Consider the following 27,422-nt stretch of genomic DNA (forward strand, 5'->3'; position numbering starts at 1 on the left):
TCACTGCTGTAGGTCACCAGTCTTCCTTCTGAGGCCACTGATTGGCCACCACATTAATGTGGATGTCAACAATCCCCTAAATTGTCCTAAACCCTCAGGAAAATTTCTTTTAAGAGGAGAGGAGGGGGATGTAGCTGCAGTTAGGAAGATGGAGACATCTGAATCCGGTCCCAACTTCTGGTAACTCTCCCCTCTCTCTTTTTACAGGTTGGACATATGTGACGAAGAATCGGGATGTCCAAAAGAACCAATTCTAGAACCTTCTAGGACACAATATTTGGATTAAATGATCATGGACACGTATTCCTAACCACTGGGGAATATTTGTTGGGAGCTGCACCAAAATATGAGGACTTGAGTTGACCCTTGATTTTTAGAAGGACCTCATAGACCGCCGTTAACAAAACGGGGATTTACAGCAGTTGGCGCTTTACTGCATCAGGCGATTTCACCACTTCTGCCATCATCAGTCATGGTTGCCTTAAAGCACCGGAACCTGAAGCTGTTCACCCTGGCCCTGGCGCTCTTCGCCATCACAATCATGTCCTTTCTACTGAACTACACACAGAACGCGGGGCTGGTCCTGTGGAACCCTGAAAAATACTTCAGATTCTCAGGACCCTTCATCCGATTCATGACATCAACGCGGAGGCCGTGCAGCTGTGATACATGTGTATCTGAAACCGAGATTTCCCTGTGGTTCGATGAAAGGTTTAATCACAGCATTCCCCCATTACTGACGAAACAAAACAACGTGGTGTCCGAGATGACCTACAAGTGGTGGATGGTGAGTGATCGCACTGATAGTACTGCAGGAAGAAGAGGGCAGTGTTATAGTAGTTATATTCTTGTACATAGGGGGGCAGTATTATAGTAGTTATATTCTTGTACATAGGGGGCAGTATTATAGTAGTTATATTCCTGTACATAGGGGGCAGTATTATAGTAGTTATATTCTTGTACATAGGGTGCAGTATTATAGTAGTTATATTCTTGTACATAGGAGGCAGTATTATAGTAGTTATATTCTTGTACATAGGGTGCAGTATTATAGTAGTTATATTCTTGTACATAGGGTGCAGTATTATAGTAGTTATATTCTTGTACATAGGGGGCAGTATTATAGTAGTTATATCCCTGTATGTAGGGGGCAGTATTATAGTAGTTATATTCCTGTACATAGGGGGCGGTATTATAGTAGTTATATTCTTGTACATAGGGGACAGTATTATAGTAGTTATATTCTTGTACATAGGGGGCAGTATTATAGTAGTTATATTCTTGTACATAGGGGGCAGTATTATAGTAGTTATATTCTTGTACATAGGGGGCAGTATTATAGTAGTTATAGTCTTGTACATAGGGGGGCAGTATTATAGTAGTTATATTCTTGTACATAGGGGGCAGTATTATAGTAGGTATATTCTTGTACATAAGGGGCAGTATTATAGTAGTTATAGTCTTGTACATAGGGGGCAGTATTATAGTAGTTATAGTCTTGTACATAGGGGGCAGTATTATAGTAGTTATATTCTTGTACATAGGGGCAGTATTATAGTAGTTATATTCTTGTACATAGGGGGCAGTATTATAGTAGGTATATTCTTGTACATAGGGGGCAGTATTATAGTAGTTATATCCCTGTATATAGGGGCAGTATTATAGTGGTTATATTCCTGTACATAGGGGGCGGTATTATAGTAGTTATATTCTTGTACATAGGGGGCAGTATTATAGTAGTTATATCCCTGTATATAGGGGGCAGTATTATAGTAGTTATATCCCTGTATATAGGGGCAGTATTATAGTGGTTATATTCCTGTACATAGGGGGCGGTATTATAGTAGTTATATTCTTGTACATAGGGGACGGTATTATAGTAGTTATATTCCTGTACATAGGGGGAAGTATTATAGTAGTTATATTCTTGTACATAGGGGCAGTATTATAGTAGTTATAGTCTTGTACATAGGGGGCAGTATTATAGTAGTTATATTCTTGTACATAGGGGGCAGTATTATAGTAGTTATAGTCTTGTACATAGGGGGCAGTATTATAGTAGTTATATTCTTGTACATAGGGGGCAGTATTATAGTAGTTATAGTCTTGTACATAGGGGGCAGTATTATAGTAGTTATAGTCTTGTACATAGGGGGCAGTATTATAGTAGTTATAGTCTTGTACATAGGGGGCAGTATTATAGTAGTTATAGTCTTGTACATAGGGGGCAGTATTATAGTAGTTATATTCTTGTACATAGGGGGCAGTATTATAGTAGTTATATTCTTGTACATAGGGGGCAGTATTATAGTAGTTATAGTCTTGTACATAGGGGGCAGTATTATAGTAGTTATAGTCTTGTACATAGGGGGCAGTATTATAGTAGTTATAGTCTTGTACATAGGGGGCAGTATTATAGTAGTTATATTCTTGTACATAGGGGGCAGTATTATAGTAGTTATATTCTTGTACATAGGGGGCAGTATTATAGTAGTTATATTCTTGTACATAGGGGGCAGTATTATAGTAGTTATATTCTTGTACATAGGGGGCAGTATTATAGTAGTTATATTCTTGTACATAGGGGGCAGTATTATAGTAGTTATATTCTTGTACATAGGGGGCAGTATTATAGTAGTTATATTCCTGTACATAGGGTCAGTATTATAGTAGTTATATTCTTGTACATAGGGAGCAGTATTATAGTAGTTATATTCTTGTACATATGGGGCAGTATTATAGTAGTTATATTCTTGTACATAGGGGGCAGTATTATAGTAGTTATATTCTTGTACATATGGGGCAGTATTATAGTAGTTATATTCTTGTACATATGGGGCAGTATTATAGTAGTTATATTCTTGTACATAGGGGGGCAGTATAATACAGTATATTTGATCCATGGTTCTCGGCTCATTTGGTTCCTCCTATACAGTAATTCCCCTCATCATACATGTTGGTGTCTGTATGAATATAACGTCTTCTCTGTGACTTTCCATCCCGCTGCCTCAGTCTGTATATCGGATTATTTCAGTAATTGGCGGTGTGTAGGTATGACATGCGGTGTAGGTGTATGTATACTGGTCTTGCCTGTAACAGACATATGGTAACAGCGGTAACAGATTTCTCTGATTACTTCCAATTAAATCGGAATAAAATACTCAGTTTTTGTGTTTCTAGAATGAGATCTGTGACGGGAGGCCATCTGGGAAGACTTTCTATTTAAATATAAGGAATAGTAAAATATTGGGTTAATCCAGGAAGCCCTCTTGCAATGCTATGATAAAACATTGGAGTACAGACATGGGGGTATAATTGAGTATGGGAGGGGCTAGAGTCTCATGGCTTCTCCATATTTGACTAGATACCAAACAATGTTTGTAGGCCCTTAGACCATGGATTCTGTCAATTTTGGGGGTCAATGGTTGTGTTCCTGACTATTTTAAATATGCAATTATAGAGTCCTTAGTGTTCATGTCCAGATCCATTGATAATATTGATGCAAATTTTAATTTATATTACACATCCACAAAACCTAATGGGGACCTGTTTAAACTTCCCCAAACTAACTAAACATATCTATGAAAATTGCTATTATAAAGCAATACAACTATCCCTATATTGTTCCTACCCATGCCTGTAAAATTCTACAGTTCCATAGTTGACTCATCCTCTATACAAATGACCCAAGGCGAGTCCAATCATCATCTTTCTGCTGAGCCAAGTCCGGGATATTCATGTTCTTCCAGCTCAGCTGCACCTCCCAGCTTCCTAACTTACAAGGGACATTCCTTCTCTTCAGCAGCTCAACTAACTCATTTCCCCCCTCCTCAGGAACGAGAGAGACGCTGGCTGTGTATGACTCACTGAAGAGAATTCATGAGGACGGGAGAATGAGGGAGCAGATTTCTCATTGCAGAGTCACACACAGCCAGCATCCCTCTCATTCCTGATGTGGGGGGCGAGGTAGTTGAGCCAATGAAGAGTAGGCATGCCCATCGTCAGTCAGTAGCTGGAGGCGCTGCTGAGCTGCATGAACATTAGCTGATTTCATGTTCATGCAGCTCAGCAGCGCCTCCAGCTACTGACTGACGAGGGGCATGCTTTCTCTTCATTGGCTCCACTACCTCACCCCCCCACATCAGGAATGAGAGGGATGCTGACTGTGTGTGACTTACTGATGAGAAATATGCTCCCTCGTTCTCCAGTCCTCATGAATTCTCTTCAGTGAGTCACACGCAGCCAGCGTCTCTCTCGTTCCTGAGGAGGGGGGAAATGAGTTAGTTGAGCTGCTGAAGAGAAGGAATGTCCCTTGTAAGTTAGGAAGCTGGAGGTGCAGCTGAGCTGGAAGAACATGAATATTCCGGACTCGGCTCAGTAGAATGATGATGATTGGACTCGCCTTGGGTCATTTGTATAGAGGATGAGTCAACTGTGGAACTGTAGAATTTTAAAGGCATGGGTAGGAACAATATAGGGATAGTCGTACTGCTGTATAATACTAATTTTGGCTATTTTGTTTTATAATGGCTTGATATTTTTGTTAGTGTGGGTTAGTTTAAAAGGGAACCTGTCAGTTAAAGGGAACCTATCACTTACTCTAACTTTGCTGAATAAGCATCTCTCCAGTGACTACAAAGCAGTTGTAATTTCTCTCCCGAGCAATCTGTGTTTTTGCACTTGATACGCTTATTGGGCTTGCAACTGTCAGGTGGGTGGTGCATGTCGGTCTGTTCCCAATCAGGACCTCCCACATGACAGTATAGCCCCTAACTAGCAGAATGAGTGCTCTATAATGTCCTCTTTAAAGGAACTTGACATCATTTGTTGTAGAGCCGACAATATGGGGCAGATTTACTTATCCGGTCCATTCGCGATCCAGCGGCGCGTTCTCTGCGGTGGATTCGGGTCCGGCCTGGATTCACTAAGGTAATTCCTCCGACGTCCACCAGGTGGCGCTGCTGCGCTGAAGTTCCTCGAGGCCCGCTGAAATGCACTCAAGTTCACTGGCCTATTCCTAGTGAAGGTAAGCGCGAGTCAAGCGACACTTTTTTTTTTTTTTTTTTTTTTTTCAATGCGGCGGTTTTTCCGAATCCGTCTGGTTTTCATACGCCCCCCCCCCCAATTTCCATTGCGTGCATGCCAGCGCCGATGCGCCAAAATCCTGGGGCAATTCAGGGGAAATCGGCGCAAATCGGAAATGTTCGGGTAACACGTCCGGAAAAAAAGAATCGGGCCCTTAGTAAATGACCCCCAATGTTTTTTATTTTCCTTACACTGCCTCCGCAGGGGAAATATGGAATTGCACAGACTTAACTGAACTTGGTAGGTTTTCGTTATAATGTACAGAAGTCCTGGGTCCTCCGCAACTGCTCTCTGTGTTTTATGTTTGTTTTTTAAGAAAAGTAAATCTTTGCATATATTTTTAGATTTTATCATTTCGTGTCTCTGAATTCTTTTTTTTTTTTTTTTTTTTTTTACTTCTAGAGGTTACAAGGTGAAAGGAACCCCATGGAAATCAACAAAGCGATTGAGGAATTATTTAAAGTCATCCCTGGCGACAACGATTTATTAGACCATAATACAGATCGCTGCCGAACATGTGCCGTAGTGGGCAACTCCGGGAACCTGAAAGGCTCAGAATATGGACCAGAGATTGATGGCCATGACTTTGTTTTGAGGTGAGGTGATTTTTAGTAGTTGGGTTACAAGCTGTGACTGGTAGATCAAAATATGGGTTTTTCATATTAATGGCAGTATTATAGTAGTTATATCCCTGTACATAGGGGCAGTATTATAGTAGTTATATCCCTGTACATAGGGGCAGTATTATAGTAGTTATATTCCTGTACATAGGGGGCAGTATTATAGTAGTTATATTCCTGTACATAGGGGGCAGTATTATAGTAGTTATATTCTTGTACATAGGGGGCAGTATTATAGTAGTTATATTCTTGTACATAGGGGGCAGTATTATAGTAGTCATATTCTTGTACATAGGGGGCAGTATTATAGTAGTTATATTCTTGTACATAGGAGGCAGTATTATAGTAGTTATATTCCTGTACATAGGGGGCAGTATTATAGTAGTCATATTCTTGTACATAGGGGGCAGTATTATAGTAGTTATATTCTTGTACATAGGGAGCAGTATTATAGTAGTTATATTCTTGTACATAGGGGGCAGTATTATAGAAGTTATATTCCTGTACATAGAGGGCAGTATTATAGTAGTTATATTCTTGTACATAGGGGGCAGTATTATAGTAGTTATATTCTTGTACATAGAGGGGGCAGTATTATAGTAGTTATATTCTTGTACATAGGGGGCAGTATTATAGTAGTTATATTCTTGTACATAGGGGCAGTATTATAGTAGTTATATTCTTGTACATAGGGGACAGTATTACAGTAGTTATATTCTTGTACATAGGGGGCAGTATTATAGTAGTTATATTCTTGTACATAGGGGGCAGTATTATAGTAGTTATATTCTTGTACATAGAGGGGGCAGTATTATAGTAGTTATATTCTTGTACATAGGGGGCAGTATTATAGTAGTTATATTCTTGTACATAGGGGGCAGTATTATAGTAGTTATATTCTTGTACATAGGGGGCAGTATTATAGTAGTTATATTCTTGTACATAGGTGGCAGTATTATAGTAGTTATATTCTTGTACATAGGGGACAGTATTATAGTAGTTATATTCTTGTACATAGGGGGCAGTATTATAGTAGTTATATTCTTGTACATAGGTGGCAGTATTATAGTAGTTATATTCTTGTACATAGGGGGCAGTATTATAGTAGTTATATTCTTGTACATAGGGGGCAGTATTATAGTAGTTATATTCTTGTACATAGGGGGTAGTATTATAGTAGTTATATTCTTGTACATAGGGAGCAGTATTATAGTAGTTATATTCTTGTACATAGGGAGCAGTATTATAGTAGTTATATTCTTGTACATAGGGGGCAGTATTATAGTAGTTATATTCCTGTACATAGGGGGCAGTATTATAGTAGTTATATTCCTGTACATAGGGAGCAGTATTATAGTAGTTATATTCTTGTACATAGGGGCAGTATTATAGTAGTTATATTCCTGTACATAGGGGGCAGTATTATAGTAGTTATATTCTTGTACATAGGGAGCAGTATTATAGTAGTTATATTCTTGTACATAGGGGGTAGTATTATAGTAGTTATATTCTTGTACATAGGGAGCAGTATTATAGTAGTTATATTCTTGTACATAGGGGGCAGTATTATAGTAGTTATATTCCTGTACATAGGGGGCAGTATTATAGTAGTTATATTCCTGTACATAGGGAGCAGTATTATAGTAGTTATATTCTTGTACATAGGGGCAGTATTATAGTAGTTATATTCCTGTACATAGGGGGCAGTATTATAGTAGTTATATTCTTGTACATAGGGGGCAGTATTATAGTAGTTATATTCTTGTACATAGGGGGCAGTATTATAGTAGTTCTATTCTTGTACATAGGGGGCAGTATTATAGTAGTTATATTCTTGTACATAGGGAGCAGTATTATAGTAGTTCTATTCTTGTACATAGGGGGCAGTATTATAGTAGTTATATACTTGTACATAGGAGGCAGTATTATAGTAGTTATATTCTTGTACATAGGGGGCAGTATTATAGTAGTTATATTCCTGTACGTAGGGGGCAGTATTATAGTAGTTATATTCTTGTACATAGGGGGTAGTATTATAGTAGTTATATTCCTGTACATAGGGGCCAGTATTATAGTAGTTATGTTCCTGTACATAGGGGGCAGTATTATAGTAGATATTGTCTTTTACGTAGTGAGTGCAGGTATTTTCATGTACATTGCTCTATAACAGCCAGTGCTATACCGTTGTGTTAAATGATAATTGGACGTCTCTTGGTTCCCCTGGGGGGGAGGGGGGGGGCTGTGACTCATGTTCCTAATCCCATAGCTCTGGCCGAGATAAAGATCCATGTTCAGAACTTGTGTAGATTATATTTTCCTTCTGCAGATGGGAAATGAAATGTCATACAAAGTCATTTACAATTAAGTGTCCTCCTTCCCCAAATCCAGTTATATCCGGGGTCTGGCGGCCGCTCTCCTTCCTTCTGGCTGTGATATGATATAATGAACGTGTTTTGTTTTGGCAGAATCGAATGACATTTTAATAAAAATCACCTTCCATAATTGTCTTTCATGCAGATTGAATTAGAGAATTTATTTTGGCTTATTAACCATATGGTGGAGGAGGCGATGCAAGTGCGTTGTTACTCCCTATGTAGGTTTGGGCAGAGACCATCATTCACAAGTGAGGAGAGGAAGGACCCTGCAGGCCGTGTGCCTGGGAGTAAGGATGAGGGGGGACACAAGAGCTTACAGTCTATGAGGATGAGGGGGTGACACAAGAGCTTACAGTCTATGAGGATGAGGAGTGACACAAGAGCTTACAGTCTATGAGGATGAGGAGTGACACAAGAGCTTACAGTCTATGAGGATGAGGAGTGACACAAGAGCTTACAGTCTATGAGGATGAGGGGGTGACACAAGAGCTTACAGTCTATGAGGATGAGGAGTGACACAAGAGCTTACAGTCTATGAGGATGAGGGGGTGACACAAGAGCTTACAGTCTATGAGGATGAGGGGGTGACACAAGAGCTTACAGTCTATGAGGATGAGGAGTGACACAAGAGCTTACAGTCTATGAGGATGAGGAGTGACACAAGAGCTTACAGTCTATGAGGATGAGGAGTGACACAAGAGCTTACAGTCTATGAGGATGAGGAGGTGACAGAAGAGCTTACAGTCTATGAGGATGAGGAGTGACACAAGAGCTTACAGTCTATGAGGATGAGGGGTGACACAAGAGCTTACAGTCTATGAGGATGAGGGGAGGACACAAGAGCTTACAGACTATGAGGATTAGGGGGTGACACAAGAGCTTACAGTCTATGAGTATGAGGAGGTGACACAAGAGCTTACAGTCTATGAGGATGAGGAGGTGACACAAGAGCTTACAGTCTATGAGGATAAGGGGTGACACAAGAGCTTACAGTCTATGAGGATGAGGGGCGGACACAAGAGCTTACAGTCTATGCGGATGAGGGGGTGACACAAGAGCTTACAGTCTATGAGGATGAGGGGGTGACACAAGAGCTTACAGTCTATGAGGATGAGGGGGTGACACAAGAAATTACAGTTTATGAGGATGAGGGGGTGACACAAGAGCTTACAGTCTATGAGGATGAGGGGAGGACACAAGAGCTTACAGTCTATGCGGATGAGGGGGTGACACAAGAGCTTACAGTCTATGAGGATGAGGGGGTGACACAAGAGCTTACAGTCTATGAGGATGAGGGGAGGGCACAAGAGCTTACAGTCTATGAGGATGAGGGGGTGACACAAGAGCTTACAGTCTATGAGGATGAGAGGGTGACACAAGAAATTACAGTCTATGAGGATGAGGGGGTGACACAAGAAATTACAGTCTATGAGGATGAGGGGGTGACACAAGAGCTTACAGTCTATGAGGATGAGGGGTTAACACAAGAAATTACAGTCTGAGGATGAGGGGGTGACACAAGAGCTTACAGTCTATGAGGATGAGGTGAGGATACAAGAGCTTACAGTCTATGAGGATGGGGGGGTGACACAAGAGCTTACAGTCTGAGGATGGGGGGGTGACACAAGAGCTTACAGTCTATGAGGATGAGGGGGTGACACAAGAGCTTACAGTCTATGAGGATGAGGAGTGACACAAGAGCTTACAGTCTATGAGGATGAGGAGTGACACAAGAGCTTACAGTCTATGAGGATGAGGGGTGACACAAGAGCTTACAGTCTATGAGGATGAGGGGGTGACACAAAAGCTTACAGTCTATGAGGATGAGGGGGTGACACAAGAGCTTACAGTCTATGAGGATGAGGGGAGGACACAAGAGCTTACAGACTATGAGGATTAGGGGGTGACACAAGAGCTTACAGTCTATGAGTATGAGGAGGTGACACAAGAGCTTACAGTCTATGAGGATGAGGAGGTGACACAAGAGCTTACAGTCTATGAGGATAAGGGGTGACACAAGAGCTTACAGTCTATGAGGATGAGGGGCGGACACAAGAGCTTACAGTCTATGCGGATGAGGGGGTGACACAAGAGCTTACAGTCTATGAGGATGAGGGGAGGGCACAAGAGCTTACAGTCTATGAGGGTGACACAAGAGCTTACAGTCTATGAGGATGAGGGGGTGACACAAGAGCTTACAGTCTATGAGGATGAGGGGGTGACACAAGAAATTACAGTCTATGAGGATGAGGGGGTGACACAAGAGCTTACAGTCTATGAGGATGAGGGGAGGACACAAGAAATTACAGTCTATGAGGATGAGGGGGTGACACAAGAGCTTACAGTCTATGAGGATGAGGGAGTGACACAAGAGCTTACAGTCTATGAGGATGAGGGGGTGACACAAGAGCTTACAGTATGAGGATGAGGGGGTGACACAAGAGCTTACAGTCTATGAGGATGAGGTGGTGACACAAGAGCTTACAGTCTATGAGGATGAGGTGGTGACACAAGAGCTTACAGTCTATGAGGATGAGGGGGTGACACAAGAGCTTACAGTCTATGAGGATGAGGGGGTGACACAAGAGCTTACAGTCTATGAGGATGAGGGGGGACACAAGAGCTTACAGTCTATGAGGATGAGGGGGTGACACAAGAGCTTACAGTCTATGAGGATGAGGGGGGACACAAGAGCTTACAGTCTATGACGATGAGGGGGTGACACAAGAGCTTACAGTCTATGAGGATGAGGGGGTGACACAAGAGCTTACAGTCTATGAGGATGAGGGGGTGACAGAAGAGCTTACAGTAGTCTAGACGAGAGTGAATCTGAGCGCCAATTGGCATGAGATGATAGGTAAGAAATTGGCGTATTCTGGAGATGTTTCTGAGGTGCACGCGGGGAGAGGGGGGTGCTCTGGTTACAGAAAGCTATCCACAGGTTTGGAGATGACTTGCTGAGGGTGGGGTGATGGATCACGGCCAGAGATCTGAGCACAGGACTACCTCCAGCTGTGCCATAGAGCTGGAGCAGCAGACTTCATGTTCTTCCTGTAAGTCCAGCAATTTGGGGGTACAACTCACCCCATTGCTTAGATTATGTGGATAGAGGATGACAAAATCCTTACTTCTACATCTGACAACTTAACTCTAATATTTTGGTAAATAATACACTTGACATTGGTAATTCGCTGTGTACTGAAATGTTTCTGACCAAAATCTGTCTTTCCTTCAGGATGAATCATGCTCCCACTGCTAAATTCGAGAAGGATGTAGGGAATAAGACCACCCACCACTTTGTGTACCCCGAGAGCGTGCGGGACCTGCAGGACAACGTCAGTATGGTCCTCATTCCCTTTAAGACTCTTGATCTCCAGTGGATTGTCAGCGCCCTGACCTCCGGGACTATAAACTTGTAAGTGAGATCCAAGGGTCCGATATCTACAGACACTATAATACTAGACCCCTAAGGTCCTATACCAGGGCGATGTGTAACTCTACTAGACCCTGATCTCATGTCCTCCACACCTGCATCACTCATGTCTCATTGCTATGCACCCGTACACCGAACCAGCGGTGCCCACACATTACTCATAGCCACACAGGTGCCAGGCAGAGAAGGGAGAGTAAAACTTTTGGCATATTTTCACTTCTTTATTTTGTAAACCTTTCACTAGAATCACATTTCTTTTCAAATTATAGCGGTTTTTGTTTGTTTTAATTGTATCCTGCATATAATACTATAATACTGCCCCCTATGTACAAGACTATAACTACTATAATACTGCCCCCTATGTACAAGTATAAAACTACTATAATACTGCCCCCTATGTACAGGAATATAACTACTATAATACTGCCCCCTATGTACAAGAATATAACTACTATAATACTGCCCCCTATGTACAGGAATATAACTACTATAATACTGCCCCCTATGTACAAGAATATAACTACTATAATACTGCCCCCTATGTACAGGAATATAACTACTATAATACTGCTCCCTATGTACAAGACTATAACTACTATAATACTGCCCCCTATGTACAAGACTATAACTACTATAATACTGCCCCCTATGTACAGGAATATAACTGCTATAATACTGCCCCCTATGTACAAGACTATAACTACTATAATACTGCCCCCTATGTACAAGTATAAAACTACTATAATACTGCCCCCTATGTACAAGACTATAACTACTATAATACTGCCCCCTATGTACAAGACTATAACTACTATAATACTGCCCCCTATGTACAGGAATATAACTACTATAATACTGCCCCCTATGTACAAGAATATAACTACTATAATACTGCCCCCTATGTACAAGAATATAACTACTATAATACTGCCCCCTATGTACAAGAATATAACTACTATAATACTGCCCCCTATGTACAAGAATATAACTACTATAATACTGCTCCCTATGTACAAGAATATAACTACTATAATACTGCCCCCTATCTACAAGTATATAACTACTATAATACTGCCCCCTATGTACAAGAATATAACTACTATAATACTGCCCCCTATGTACAAGAATATAACTACTATAATACTGCCCCCTATGTACAAGAATATAACTACTATAATACTGCCCCCTATGTACAAGAATATAACTACTATAATACTGCCCCCTATGTATAAGAATATAACTACTATAATACTGTCCCCTATGTACAAGAATATAACTACTATAATACTGCCCTCTATGTACAAGAATATAACTACTATAATACTGCCCCCTATATACAAGAATATAACTACTATAATACTGCCCCTATGTACAAGAATATAACTACTATAATACTGCCCCCTATGTACAGGAATATAACTACTATAATATTCCCCCTATGTACAAGAATATAACTACTATAATACTGCCCCCTATGTACAAGAATATAACTACTATAATACTGCCCCCTATGTATAAGAATATAACTACTATAATACTGTCCCCTATGTACAAGAATATAACTACTATAATACTGCCCTCTATGTACAAGAATATAACTACTATAATACTGCCCCCTATATACAAGAATATAACTACTATAATACTGCCCCTATGTACAAGAATATAACTACTATAATACTGCCCCCTATGTACAGGAATATAACTACTATAATACTCCCCCTATGTACAAGAATATAACTACTATAATACTGCCACCTATGTACAGGAATATAACTACTATAATACTGCCCCCTATGTACAGGAATATAACTACTATAATACTGCCCCCTATGTACAGGAATATAACTACTATAATACTGCCCCCTATGTACAGGAATATAACTACTATAATACTGCCCCCTATGTACAAGAATATAACTACTATATTACTGCCCCCTATGTACAAGAATATAACTACTATAATACTGCCCCTATGTACAGGAATATAACTACTATAATACTACCCCCTATGTACAAGAATATAACTACTATAATACTGCCCCCTATGTACAAGAATATAACTACTATAATACTGCCCCCTATGTACAAGAATATAACTACTATAATACTGCCCCCTATGTACAGGAATATAACTACTATAATACTGCCCCCTATGTACAGGAATATAACTACTATAATACTGCCCCCTATGTACAAGAATATAACTACTATAATACTGCCCCCTATGTACAAGAATATAACTACTATAATACTGCCCCCTATGTACAAGAATATAACTACTATAATACTGCCCCTATGTACGAGAATATAACTACTATAATACTGCCCCTATGTACAGGAATATAACTACTATAATACTGCCCCCTATGTACAAGAATATAACTACTATAATACTGCCCCCTATGTACAAGAATATAACTACTATAATACTGCCCCCTATGTACAAGAATATAACTACTATAATACTGCCCCCTATGTACAAGAATATAACTACTATAATACTGCCCCCCTATGTACAAGAATATAACTACTATAATACTGCCCCCCTATGTACAAGAATATAACTACTATAATACTGCCCCCTATGTACAAGAATATAACTACTATAATACTGCCCCCTATGTACAAGAATATAACTACTATAATACTGCCTCCTATGTACAAGAATATAACTACTATAATACTGCCTCCTATGTACAAGAATATAACTACTATAATACTGCCTCCTATGTACAAGAATATAACTACTATAATACTGCCCCCTATGTACAAGAATATAACTACTATAATACTGCCCCTATGTACGAGAATATAACTACTATAATACTGCCCCCTATGTACAAGAATATAACTACTATAATACTGCCCCTATGTACAGGAATATAACTACTATAATACTGCCCCTATGTACAGGAATATAACTACTATAATACTGCCCCCTATGTACAAGAATATAACTACTATAATACTGCCCCCTATGTACAAGAATATAACTACTATAATACTGCCCCCTATGTACAAGAATATAACTACTATAATACTGCCCCTATGTACGAGAATATAACTACTATAATACTGCCCCCTATGTACAAGAATATAACTACTATAATACTGCCCCCTATGTACAGGAATATAACTACTATAATACTGCCCCTATGTACAGGAATATAACTACTATAATACTGCCCCCTATGTACAAGAATATAACTACTATAATACTGCCCCCTATGTACAAGAATATAACTACTATAATACTGCCCCCTATGTACAAGAATATAACTACTATAATACTGCCCCCAATATAATGCCTGTAAGAAAAAAAAACAAGCAGTGTACTCGCCTTCTGATGCCCCCCTGGCAAATCCTCTTCTATACAGCGATGCTTCATCATTGGCTCCGTGTCCCCGCATGGTCTGTCACAGCCACTCGCTGACATCACAGTGGGTGCTGATGCCGGCGCACATAGTAGAAAGTCAGCGAGCGGCTGACATCATGGTGCCTGTGACAGACCGTGCGGGGACACGGAGCCGATAGAAGAGGATCTGCCGGGGGGCATCGGAAGGTGAGTACACGGCTTGTTTTTTCTTTTCATGACTCAGGAATAAGCCCAGGTGAGGTTTTTCAGCACATATTTTTTTTTTTTTAATTTAAAAAAACTAAACAAATTTTACAATTTTTTTTTCCCCCTGAACCATGGAATGTTGTTCATTGTTATTCTTTTAATATTTTAATGTTTTCCCCTTTTCCTGCTTGAGGCGTGCCTCTTGTGCCTCTTTTATCTATGGCTTATTCTCCCTGTAATTATGAGGGTGGATTAGTCTCCATTACCTGTGTGGATTGTGAGCTCTTCAGGTGAGACAATGGCCCCTGTTTGCCGGGGTGTATCGGCCTGTGGTGTCCTCATTGAGATGTGAAGCTTTGGGATTCCTGTGTGATTGGGTTTCAGGTCCTGGTTACACAGCTGCCGCCTCCTCCTGATCCGCGGCTCTGACCCCTCCAGGGTCTGGTGGTTTCTACAAACAATGGCCCAATTTTTTATTTATTTTCTCCTAAATCCCCTGGCGACTCCTTGCATCTGCTGGGGGTGGGGAGGGGGTCCCTGAACAGGAAGCCATTGTGCGCTGCCGTCATATGACTCTTCCATTCCTGTGCCGGATTCGTCTTCCATGAGTTCCCATTGGCCGTTTCTTCTGGCCTTTGGGTCAGTTTGTCCTGTACCGGACCCGGGTCGTCACTGGTTGGTGTGAAGAGGCCGGTGAGCATTAGTTGATGGACCTCATGAAGGTCCTGATACCAAGCACTGACTTTTTGGCTTGAACGACATTTTCAAGTTCCCGTCTCGTGCTTGTGGCACATGGAGATCCTCCGGGTGCAGCAGGACTGTGATATATTGTTTTATATTCCAGGATTGTAGCTTTTACAAATACACTAGGGGCACGTCCTCACACTGCTGTGCTCTGTGCTCTCTGCATACAATGTTGGGTATTGACCTTTGTGCATGTTGTCAGTAGCATCATGACTGTTATATGGATTTATATTCCAGGATTGTAACTTCTCCAAATGCACTGGGGGCATGTCCTCACACTGCTGTGCTCTGTGCTGTCTTCACAGTGTTGGGTAATGTCCCCGAAGAGATGTGTAATCATTCCTTTGTATATATTGTTAGTAGCAGCAGGACTGTGAAAGATGGATTTATATTCCAGGATTGTAACTTAGGTGCACTGGAGGCTTGTCCTCACACTGCTGTGCTCTCTGAAGTGATGTGTGATCAGACCTTTGTACGTGTTGTCCGTAGCAACAGGACTGTTATATGGATTTATATTCCAGGATTGTAACTTCAATATACAATTTTTAAAAAAAATTTCTGACAAAAACAGGATACTTATTGGAGGAGCTGCACACCCAGAGATTGTCCCGAAACTTTAATGAGGCATGTCCTCACACTGCTGTGCTTTGTGCTGTCTACAGTATTGTACCTGGAGAGAGGTGTAATCAGACCTTTCTAGGTGGTGTTGGTAGCAGCAGGACTGTGAAATATGGACTTATTCCAGGATTGTAACTTATCCAAGTGCATTGGGAGCATGTCCTCACACTGCTGTGCTTGTAACTTCTCAAGGTGCATTGGGAGCATGTCCTCACACTGCTGTGCTTGTTGGTAGCAGCAGGACTGTGAAATACGGACTTATATTCCAGGATTGTATCTCATCCAAGTGCACTGTGGGCGTGTCCTCACACTGCTGTGCTCTTTCCATTCAGCTTTGAGCTGTTCCACAGCCTCTCCAATCCGCCTTGATTAAAAGCTGCCCTGTAAACGCTCCCCAGAAACAAAACACAAGTTTTACAGGACTTGTTTAAGTTTTAGAAAGTTGTATTAGAGATCGGAGTCATGTGACTAAACCGTGCATTGTGAGGAGGAAGTAAAACCTTGAAGGATTAACTTGTATCTTGTGCCAACGTTCTTTAGGCACTCTATATGTGGCACTTTGGCTCCGCCCTATTATCCCCTTAAAGGCTCTGGCAGTGACGGCAGCTTTGGAGATACATGGTCACCCTCTATAAGGATAGAGCTGCACAGGACAGGCATCTTCTAGTTAGAGAACCGTCGTAAAATCTCTGTATGTTGTCTCCCCCTAGTGGACAGAGCGCTCTACAACGTGTGGAAATTTTTGGGGTTTTTTTGTAAATTTTCTACAAATATTTAAAAAACGATTGTTTCAATTGTTGGTTGAGTCCCCCAGCATCAGTCCTCATCACTGTGTGTGGACCCCCAGCTTATTCTACCATCATGTACACTGTACCTTCTGTCTTCACCCAGCTTTCCCTGGAACAGATGAGGCTGATATCACAGCTGATGTTATCTGTTTTTACTAATTTTCCTCTTTACCTTGTTTCCAGCACGTATGCCCCAGTACCGCGCACAATCAAAGTCACCAAAGATAAGGTAAGTGATCTGTACATGGGGGGGGGATTGGGGTAGGTAGTCATATGGGTGACTTGGAAAGTATGTGACCCCTCCCCACTCTGCATATAGACATAGTAGGTTAAATAACAAACTCGGCCCTGCTACATCTGTGATCTAACAACCTATTCGGTTCCCTAATTTGTAGATGTTTTAATGCAATTTTTTATTTTGGCTATTAAATCCTTTAACCCTCCCACACTTATCACTGGGAGATTATAATCCGCGCTGGCTGTCATTCAGCACCTGTAGAAAGCTGGGTGACCTATGGCACAGCAATGTACATCATAATCTTTTACTAACCAGTAGAAAAGGGTCAGACTTTACTATAGCTTGTGTATTCTATTCATGAACCAGAAAGATCAGGATGAACAGTCCAGCAGGTTCCTCCAAGATTCGACTTGTTGTATTTGTGATTTATTTTTATTTTTTTTTACTGGATTTTGTATTATTTTGCAGATTCTTGTGTACCACCCAGACTTCATGAAATACATATACGACAGATGGCTGCTCCACCACGGCCGCTACCCCTCTACGGGCATGCTCAGTGTTATATTCGCCCTTCACATCTGCGACCAGGTAGGGATCGCCTCCCTATATCATGTCCCGGCTATGCCCCATGATTCAAAGATATCAGAGCCTGAGAACCGGGGATCCTTCACACTCAGAGGTGTAACTAAAAAAAAAATCTATTATGGGGCCCCCCCTCCCCTATTTAAATTTTTTTTTTTTGCATATTTGTAAAATCACACAAATGTATACACTCATGTACACACATTAATACACTCTTACACTCATATATATATATAAAAATGTCCACACATGTATATATTATATACACACTCCTACATACATTATATACAGCCTCATAGGGGCTTATTTATCAGGACGCAGAAGCCATGAAATAATCGCAAATGCTATCGTATCATTAGCACTTGTGATTATTTTCCCCTTTCCGCCACCTCCATGCTGGGGGGAGGGGCATGAAGGAGGGTGGGGCCAGGGGAGGAGTCTGCCTTGGGGCCTTTCTGTCCCTATGCCGGTGCACTTGCTGTAGCCAGCGACTTTTCACATGTGACTAGACCCCGACTGTGCTCATTATTTTATTTTGGGATAGAAATGACACACAGCGCAGCCGCACACCGTGTACATACAGAGGCCTAAGCCTCGGAGGGGCGGCGGGGGTATCATACACCGGCACACCAGTATATAATAAAGTGTATATGTGCATATACTGTACATGTGTACTGTGTGTATATACACAATGGGGCACATTTACTTGCCCGGTCCTGTCGTGATCCCGTGGCGCGTTCTCCGACGCGGATTTGGGTCTGCCGGGATTCAATAAGCTTGTGCGCCCGACATCCAGGTGTTGCTACTGCGCCAAGGTCCGCCGGAGTTCACCTTCTTCTTCCTGGTGCATGTGAGTGCTGATCTTGCGACACAAATCATTTTTTAAATTCTGCGTTTTTTCTGAATCCGTCCGGTTGTCCGCCGGCCACTCCCCCCCTCCCCCCCCCCCGATTTCTGTCGCGTGAAAGCTGATGCGCCACAATCCAATCCGATCCAAAATTCGGCGCAAATCAGAAATATCCGGGACACCCGACGAAAGTGCACGATTCGGACCCTTAGTAAATAAGCCCCATTCTGTATAGTTTATACACCTTGTATACACCTTTTAGAATGTGTTCTAATATATACTTGGACATACAGTAAATACACCCTATATACACATACATACAGTATACGCACACCATAAACATACTGCATATACATACATATAGCATAAACACACACGTTAGAGGCTACAACTATCTACAGGCCTCCCATATCCACTGCACAGGTGATAACAAGATGATCAGTTTTGGGTGCGGCTGCTGGGACCCCCACGATCACGGGAACGGGACCCCCCAGCACAAAAAAGAAAAAAAATCAAGCTCCTCCCTCCCATGAGTATTCCAAGTAACGGAACAACATCCAAACATTCTGGAACTTTACATTTTAGACTTTTTGTAATTTTTTTAATTCCTATTTTTTTGGAATGTCTTTTCAGGTGGATCTCTACGGTTTTGGGGCCGACAGCAAAGGAAACTGGCACCATTACTGGGAGAACAACCCATCTGCCGGTGCGTTCCGGCAAACCGGTGTCCACGATGGGGACTTCGAGGCAGAAATGATAGCGAACCTGACATCCATCAACAAAATCAAAGTATACCGAGGCAGATGACCCAGCAGATGACTACACATGGTGGACGGGTCTTCATCCTGAGGCCATATTTGTGGTGGTCTCGAAAAATGCGGTTTTTGTGCAATGAGTAATAAGTGAAAAGTATTTGTTACGGGGGGGAAAAAAAACCTCTAAGACGATGGAAATGGGACAGAATCTGTGATGGAGGCTCTTATCTTCTGATGGGTCATTCTAGAAGATGCGGAACCCATTATGGCTGGTGGTCTTCAAGGTCCAAGGAGTCTTCTTCTGAAACATCAAGCCAAAACCTTCTAATTCTGGATCTAAAAAAACTTTCTTTGGATTTTAAAGAATTCCCAAAAAATTTTCATAATCTTGAGGACCTTCCGGATGCAATGAATGTTGTTTTTTTTTGTTTCTTTATGTTCAAAACGAGGACCAATGGGACCTTCTCGATCTTGACTTCTCTGAATCTCCTCCACCATGATGGTTGACATCGGTGGATTCCTTAAAAATTTCCCCCCACCCAAACTTTTTTGTAATTTTTGTACACGATTTCATACATTTTTGATACTCTTCTTCACATATCAATGCTGAAAACAAACGTCTTTATGGACAATAGGTTTTCTTGTTTTTTGGGGGGGGGGTTTTTAAGTAAAAAAATGGCTAATTTTTTTTCTATTGTGGAGGGGAAGTGGGCAAAAGTCATAAGACAAAATTAAAAAGATAAGATTGTATTTTTGCTTTCATTTTTATTGATGGTTCGACCTGAGTTTTTGACAGGGTATTTTATTTATTTATTTTTTTTAAAAACCCTATTCCAAATTATCCACATGTAGACGCCGTGGCTGTAGACTCTCCTCTTGTACCACGTGATGGAGCGACTACTAAGCAACGAAGCAGAGAAACTCCAACTCTTAAAATCCTAAAAAGTTTTTTAACTGATCCACATGAGAAGCTTCATCTTTATGCAAAAATGTGTTTTTTTTTAATTATTTATTTTTGCTTTTTTTTTTAGTTCTATCAGAAAATTGTAGGTTTTCCCATGTTCTTGCAGAAGTTTTTGCTGGGTTCTTCCACTCGAAGTGAAAAAAACACTTTCTATCACATGTCTGGGGTTTTTCACATTACAAAAACATCCGAGGAATAAAAAAAAAATTAAAAAAAAAAAAACAATTACTCTGGGAATCTCCTGGTTTCAGTTTGGCCTCCTCATTACCCATAGACATTACTCATACATCCAGGCTCCGTGATTGTGGGAATCTTCTTATGTTTATCCATGGCCTCCTTTCTTCTAAAATCAACTATTAAAATTATGCTAATGTAGCAGAAGTGCTCCTAGGGGTGACACCAGTGCCCACAACTTCAGAGGCTTTTGCACGGTCACTACCTTCCCCTCCCTGCCTGCTGTAATTTCACACAGTGGGATGGGGAGGTGCACCTTCACAGTGTAGCAGCCTGTGAAGCTTCATCACGGAGTTGTTGATTTTGTGGTTACATTTTAGAGGAAATCTGCCATCAAAATCTAGCATGATAAACCAGGGATGGGAATGAGAAGACTTAAGCTCAGGCCCACCTGAGTCCAACTGGATGGGAACTTAAAATCCAGTTCAGGCCTGAGCCCCCCCTACCCCAGTAACGCGTGTGGTCATTGCTGGCATGGAATAAATGCCTCCGGCAAAGTAACAGACGGCACTTTCATTCCCCCATTTTGGGAAATATCTGCGCTCCCCATTATGGGGAGCACCAATCCTCCCTAAATGGGGTGTTCAACATTGCCAAACAGTGTAACAGCCTGTGAAGCCAGTTCACAGGGGGCTAATCTCCAGGTGAAGCTGAAAGAAAGGAACAGATTTCAGTGTCCCCATCATCCCAACGGTACAACCCGGACTGTAGGTCCTGAATCACTTGGTCCCGATAGACCAATCACCGGCCAGATTTACCCGTCTGGTGTTTATCATGTAACGGGAAGGGCTAATCCCTCTGTTTTAGCCTCTTGTGCCTGAAACACAGAACAGCAACCCGGTCAAGACAACGGTTTCCCCTCTATCAATAATTGCTATTATTTTTATACTGTGGCCTTTAAAAAAAAAAAAAAAAAATTGTAAATGTTTTTTTTTTTTTTACGCCCGATAACCATTTGCACACACACAGGATTATGACAATGTCCATCAATTTCAATACCAATCTGAAAGTATTATTGAAAGTAAAAAAAATTATATATTTTTTTTTGGAATTTTTTTTTTGAATAATCAAGTGTTTTCTTTCTGTAAACTTTTTTTTTTTTTCTTTCTCTTTTAATAATAGTATTTAATTATTCTTTAATCTTGTCTTGATTTTAAGTGTATAAAACCTGTGCACATATTGTGGAGATTCTATGCAGTGTATACATTTATTGTACGGTGCAACTTTTTATCTAAATTTTCAAAAACAAAATAGAATTTTTTATATATATATATATATATATTAGGTCGTTTTCATTGTCCAGTATAAAAGGATGTAGTCATGTATAACCATGAGCCAAATATCATTCATTTTCTCTCGATGTTGACCCTTAACCTTCTTTTTTTTTTTTTTTTTTTTTTTTTCTTCTCGAAATCAACTTTATCACTTGAATTACAATCCTTCATCCTGATGGTAGATTAACTTTTAAGCGCACTGACATACTGGTGTGTGCCCCTTCTTTCAGGATCCATTCTTCTTTTAGCTCTTTTTATGTCCTTGTTTTTACAAAAAAAAAAAAGCTTTAAAATTATGTAAATGAGCCTGAGGGGCTCTGGGCTCCATAGGTGTTAATGGAGACTGGAGCCCCTCAGGCTCATTTGCATAATGTTAAGCTTCTTATGTCCTTGTTCTTATGACACAAAGGCTTTAAGATCATGTCCTGACAGAGGAGGCACACGCCAGTATGTAAGTGCGCTTGGTTTACAATCCTTCGTCCTGGTGGTAAATGTAAATTATTTTTTTTTAATGCTTTTAAAATTTTCCCGTAATATCTGAATGCTTGTTTTTGTTGTTTTCATGCTGATCTATGCACCTTCCATTAATGCAGAGACTAAATGATCCCTTATCAATCCCGGATTACGTCATCTACCTCTGTTACCGTTCTCCTTTTTTGGAGATTTGAGTCTTCGTTTACCGCTTCAGTCTGTATTTCCTCCATTCTCTCTGCTCCTGTGCCAAATATATGTTTTGTCTTTTTTTTTTAAAATATATTTTAAAAATAGTGAAAAAGTGCTGCTAGAGAGACGACTGGAAGCTAGAAATATAACCTAAATGTACAGCTTGGGGGAGGAGCCTACGACTAAACCATTGCATCTCTTAATAGACGTCTCTCTCCACTGATTTCGGGACACTTGGAATTTTTTTTTCTCTAGACCCCACCATTCCTGAGATTCAGTACTGTTCGTTTTTTTTGCCCTAGAGTTACTATTTAGGCTCTGGACCTCCCACCTGACGAGGCATAATTAGCATATTTGGGGCTTGAATTGAAGAGGTTTGCCCATGAAAGAAGGTTCTTAAATTTTAATTCCCCAGTGTTATTGCTGTTTTGGTCAGTGTAAGATTCCAGGGTGCAAGCAGACACTTCATGATCCCTCTGTGCTATGAGATGCTGTGTGCTGACAATGTGCTTAGATTATCAGGGTGCAGGGTTTATCTACACTCGTAGCTTCTGAACATTTTACTAGCATCTGACACATAGAGAGATATGAGACAGATCAGAGTCATGAGATGGATATAAGACAAAATAACACTCAGCTTTGCTACCTCGCCTATAAAACACAGTGGCACTGCTATGTTACCCCCGACAATCTGATCAAGGGCTTATAATGTCTGTAGAGCTGCTACTGGACAGGAAGTGCCTGTTTCTGTAGTGCTTTCTGCCTCCTGTCCCTCCCCCTGCAGTAGAAGAGAAGCTATTCATGTCAGAGGAATCTTCTGACCATAGTCTGGAGTTTAGGGTGGTATCCAGGGACAACCAAAATATAAACATCAGGACCAATAGAGAGAGGTTGGAATTCTCTGAGTATATTTAGGAATCTTGTCTTTGTAGGAAGACCCCTTTATAGTCTGGATTGCTCTGGAATGGTAGGGGCTACAGAAAAAATCCCAACTGCGTCAGAAATTGCAAAGTGACCCCTATTAAGAGATTTCATGGTGGAGATGGTGAGGGGTTGTCTTTTACGTCATATTTCAACAGTTAAAAGGAATTGAGTTTTCCTACAGGGTTCTACTGGAAGAGACCTTGGATCCACCCATGGGTCCATACAGCCAGAAGAACCAAGTGGGTGTCATGACCATAATACACACCTTTACATGTGGCCATAGTATGGTCCTGCAGGTGTTGACCGTTTTACCTCCATGATCCAAACATTGCTCCGTAGGCCTCAAAAGTTAGACCTGATTTTTTTGGACGGACACGGGAATACCTATAGTATTTGAGAGAAAAGTGCAAACAAGACCCTAGTGACTTCTTCTAGACGGTGTCCTATGTTTCATGTTGCCTCATTCTGAACGATCTACTTTAGTTGTCCTGTCCATAACATTGGATAATCTCGCAACCTTCTGGCTGTTGGCCAACAAATCATTTTTTTTTTTTTTTATGCCAAGTGCAACCTTATGGTCCACTGCAAGGGAGATGTGTCCACCTGTGATCCATCAGTGTCTCTCTACGTTTGTTCAATGTTTTGGGGTCTTTGTTATTCCATATAAGAGCATACCAATCAAAAAGACTCCAAAATTCCTTAAGAAAAATGGTGGGTTCTAAAAATAGTCTTAGTTTGACTCTGTGGGGCAGATTTATTTACCCGGTCCATTCGCGATCCAGCGGCGCGTTCTCTGTGTTGGATTCGGGTCCGGCCGGGATTTATTAAGGCAGTTCCTCCGCCGTCCACCAGGTGGCGCTGCTGCGCTGAAAAGCATCGGAACGCGCTGGAGTTCACCGGCTCGGGCTGAGTGAAGGTAAATGCAAGCTACGCAACAGATTTTTTTTTTTTAATGCGGCGGTTTTTCCGAATGCGTCGGGTTTTCGTTCGGCCACGCCCCCCGATTTCCGTCGCGTGCATGCCAGCGCCGATGCGCCACAATCCGGTCGCTTGCGCCAAAATCACTGGGCAATTCAGGGGAAATGGGCGCAAATCGGAAATATTCGGGTAACACGTTGGGAAAACGCGAATCGGGCCCTTAGTAAATGACCCCCATTGGATCTCATTAGGACAGGATTATCTAGGACATTTCTATACGAAGCTACAAAGCTCGGCCTCATGGGATAAAGTCTGATTTTTTTAGGGTGGTTTCACACTTCCCGATTTTGGTTTTGGCCTCACACCCCACAGTCTTGGGGTGTCTGCACTGCTATTAAGCAGGGAAGCAGAAAGTCTGTGCATCATATATGACTATGGTTCTCGGAGTCCTGTCCCCCAGAGCGTGTTGGGTCCGTGAATCGGGAACCTGCACAGTCCTTGGTCCACAGACCTAAATCTACACGTGTGAAGCCGCAACTTACAGCACTTGGCTAGGATCTCCGCTCTTGGAACGGCATCATGTTGCATAACGACTGTCCAAACCTAAGACATGGGTTCTTAAAGGGGTTCAGACTACCAAACCAATCAAGCAAACTGTAAGACTGAGGTCATGCTTTGGAAATGGTTGTGGTCTCCCCTTTAACTTGTAACACACGTGGATAGGTCATAGATACCCAAGTGGCTGATGCCCCTTAAGGGGGTTTGATTGTTGACCTGTCATTGAGGATAACCATCAGATCGGTGGAAGTCTCTCTCACCAATCGTGAAAATATGGGCTACCCTGTGGATAAGGTTTATCAGTCAATCTGAGGACAAACCCCTTTAAGATTTTCACAAATATTAACCAAACTGTAGACATGGTACGAATATAAATATATTCAAATTTCAAAAAATTGCTTTAAAATTTTGGAAAAATATTGCCCAGTCGGGGACCTTGGAAAATTTGTATACCCTGTGATGGTGAGTATTGGCAGCCTCCTCCTAAGGACATCCCAGAGGTCCAGAGAGATGATCTGGGGTTCTTGTGGTCCAGAGTCTGATGGTCCAGTCCTCTTACTCCTGGAGCTTATGACATTGTGGAGTAGCAGAAATTTTTTGAAAACTTCCTTTGTAATGTCGGGCGTCTTGTGTGATCTCGTTGGTTTATTTGTCTTTTGCAAAACAACATTTTAAAAAAAAAATATTTACAATAAAGAAATTCAAAAAGTTGAAAATTATTTGTGTAAAGAACCAAAGTTTCTTGTAAAAAAAATGTCACTTTTTATTTGTTTTATATTCCAAATTGCATTATACCCTTTTTATTTTGCTTGAAATAAATTTTTTTGGGTTTGTATTTTTGTTTCCAAAAATGTACGTTCTTGGTGTAGTCATTTCCCAATCGTTTCATTATGTAATGGTTTCCTGTCATCATCCACAAAATCGGATAAACTGGAAGTTGTGAGGTCCATCTTGTGAGTCTATAACTGGATGATGATGTCGCAGTGAGTGAAGTCACATGACCTATGGCTGAATTTGCCCCTGCACATAAGACGACCACCCAAAGCACGGGGGCCCGAAGATCCGCATCCTACCTTGTACTCCCTTTGGGTTGACCTAGTGGCTCCACTAGGTCAATCTATATAACTTATCAGTCTGATTGGATGATGATGTCACTGGGTGGTCTAGTGATGTCACAATCTATATAACTGATCAGTCTGATTGGATGATGATGTCATTGGGTGGTCTAGTGATGTCACAATCTATATAACTGATCAGTCTGATTGGATGATGATGTCACTGGGTGGTCTAGTGATGTCACAATCTATGGAACTGATCAGACTAATTGGATGATGATGTCAATTAAATGGCCCAGTGATGTCACAGTTTAACCGTTGGTCAGTCTGTGATTTGTTGGTGATGTCACTGAATGGTCTAGTGATGTCACCGTCTATAGAACTGATTAGTTTGTGACTGATGATGACAATGGGGCACATTTACTAAGGGTCCGAATCACGTACTTCCGTCGGGTTTTCAGAATTTTACTGCTTTGCGCCGAATTGCCCCGGGTTTTTGGCGCATGCGATCGGATTGTGGCGCATCGGCACCGGCTTGCCTGCAACGAAAAACGGGGGTGTGGCCGTCAAAAAACCTGACGGATTCGGAAAAATCGCGCTATTTGAAAAAAAAAAAAGTGCCGCTTGACACGTGCTTACCTGCACCAGGAATAGGATGGTGAACTCCGGCCGACCTCGGCACAGCAGCGACACCTGGTGGACATCGGATGCACAAACTTAGTGAATCGCCGGAACACCCCAATTCCTCGTCGGAGAACGCGCCGCTGGATCGCGACTGGACCGGGTAAGTAAATGAGCCCCACTGTCACTGAATGGTCTAGTGATGTCACAATCTATGTAATTGGGGCTCAGTCTGTGATTGGATAGTGAAGTCACTGAGTGAAGCGCTCACCCATTATTTCCTGAATATTTGTTGTCCTTCCCCCGGCTCCTCGGCTCCCCCCTCCTCGCTATACATCAGTTTTTATTCCTAGTGATAATATTATTTCATGGATGGGAATCGGACGTTTTTATTGCCTGAACAGATGGTAATAATGAAGCATCCAGCGGCGGCGGCGGCGGCTCCCGGATGTGACTGCGGCTGATTGATACTAATTATTGCTGCGGAGGAGGCGATTCATCATCGTGTCCCATCATCATAGACAACAAAATATCTGAAAAAAGAGCTAAACTAGAAGAAAC

The 27,422-nt window shown here is 41.4% G+C and overlaps 1 protein-coding gene across 3 annotated transcripts in view; it reads left to right on the forward strand.

The window, feature by feature from the left end:
- Positions 1-25,904, forward strand: part of ST3GAL1 (ST3 beta-galactoside alpha-2,3-sialyltransferase 1) — a 105,155-nt gene extending 79,251 nt beyond the window's left edge. For all 3 annotated transcript variants that reach the window (XM_072151153.1, XM_072151152.1, XM_072151154.1), the window contains 6 exons: positions 208-787; positions 5,488-5,681; positions 11,316-11,495; positions 17,412-17,457; positions 17,935-18,054; positions 19,529-25,904. In XM_072151153.1, the coding sequence (XP_072007254.1) occupies positions 473-787; positions 5,488-5,681; positions 11,316-11,495; positions 17,412-17,457; positions 17,935-18,054; positions 19,529-19,702 (1,029 nt within the window). In that variant the 5' untranslated portion in view covers positions 208-472 and the 3' untranslated portion in view covers positions 19,703-25,904. The remainder of the gene's footprint in view (positions 1-207; positions 788-5,487; positions 5,682-11,315; positions 11,496-17,411; positions 17,458-17,934; positions 18,055-19,528) is intronic.
- Positions 25,905-27,422: the final 1,518 nt, after the last annotated feature.

Source organism: Engystomops pustulosus, chromosome 5 (genome assembly GCF_040894005.1).
Source record: "Engystomops pustulosus chromosome 5, aEngPut4.maternal, whole genome shotgun sequence".
Taxonomy (NCBI): domain Eukaryota; kingdom Metazoa; phylum Chordata; class Amphibia; order Anura; family Leptodactylidae; genus Engystomops; species Engystomops pustulosus.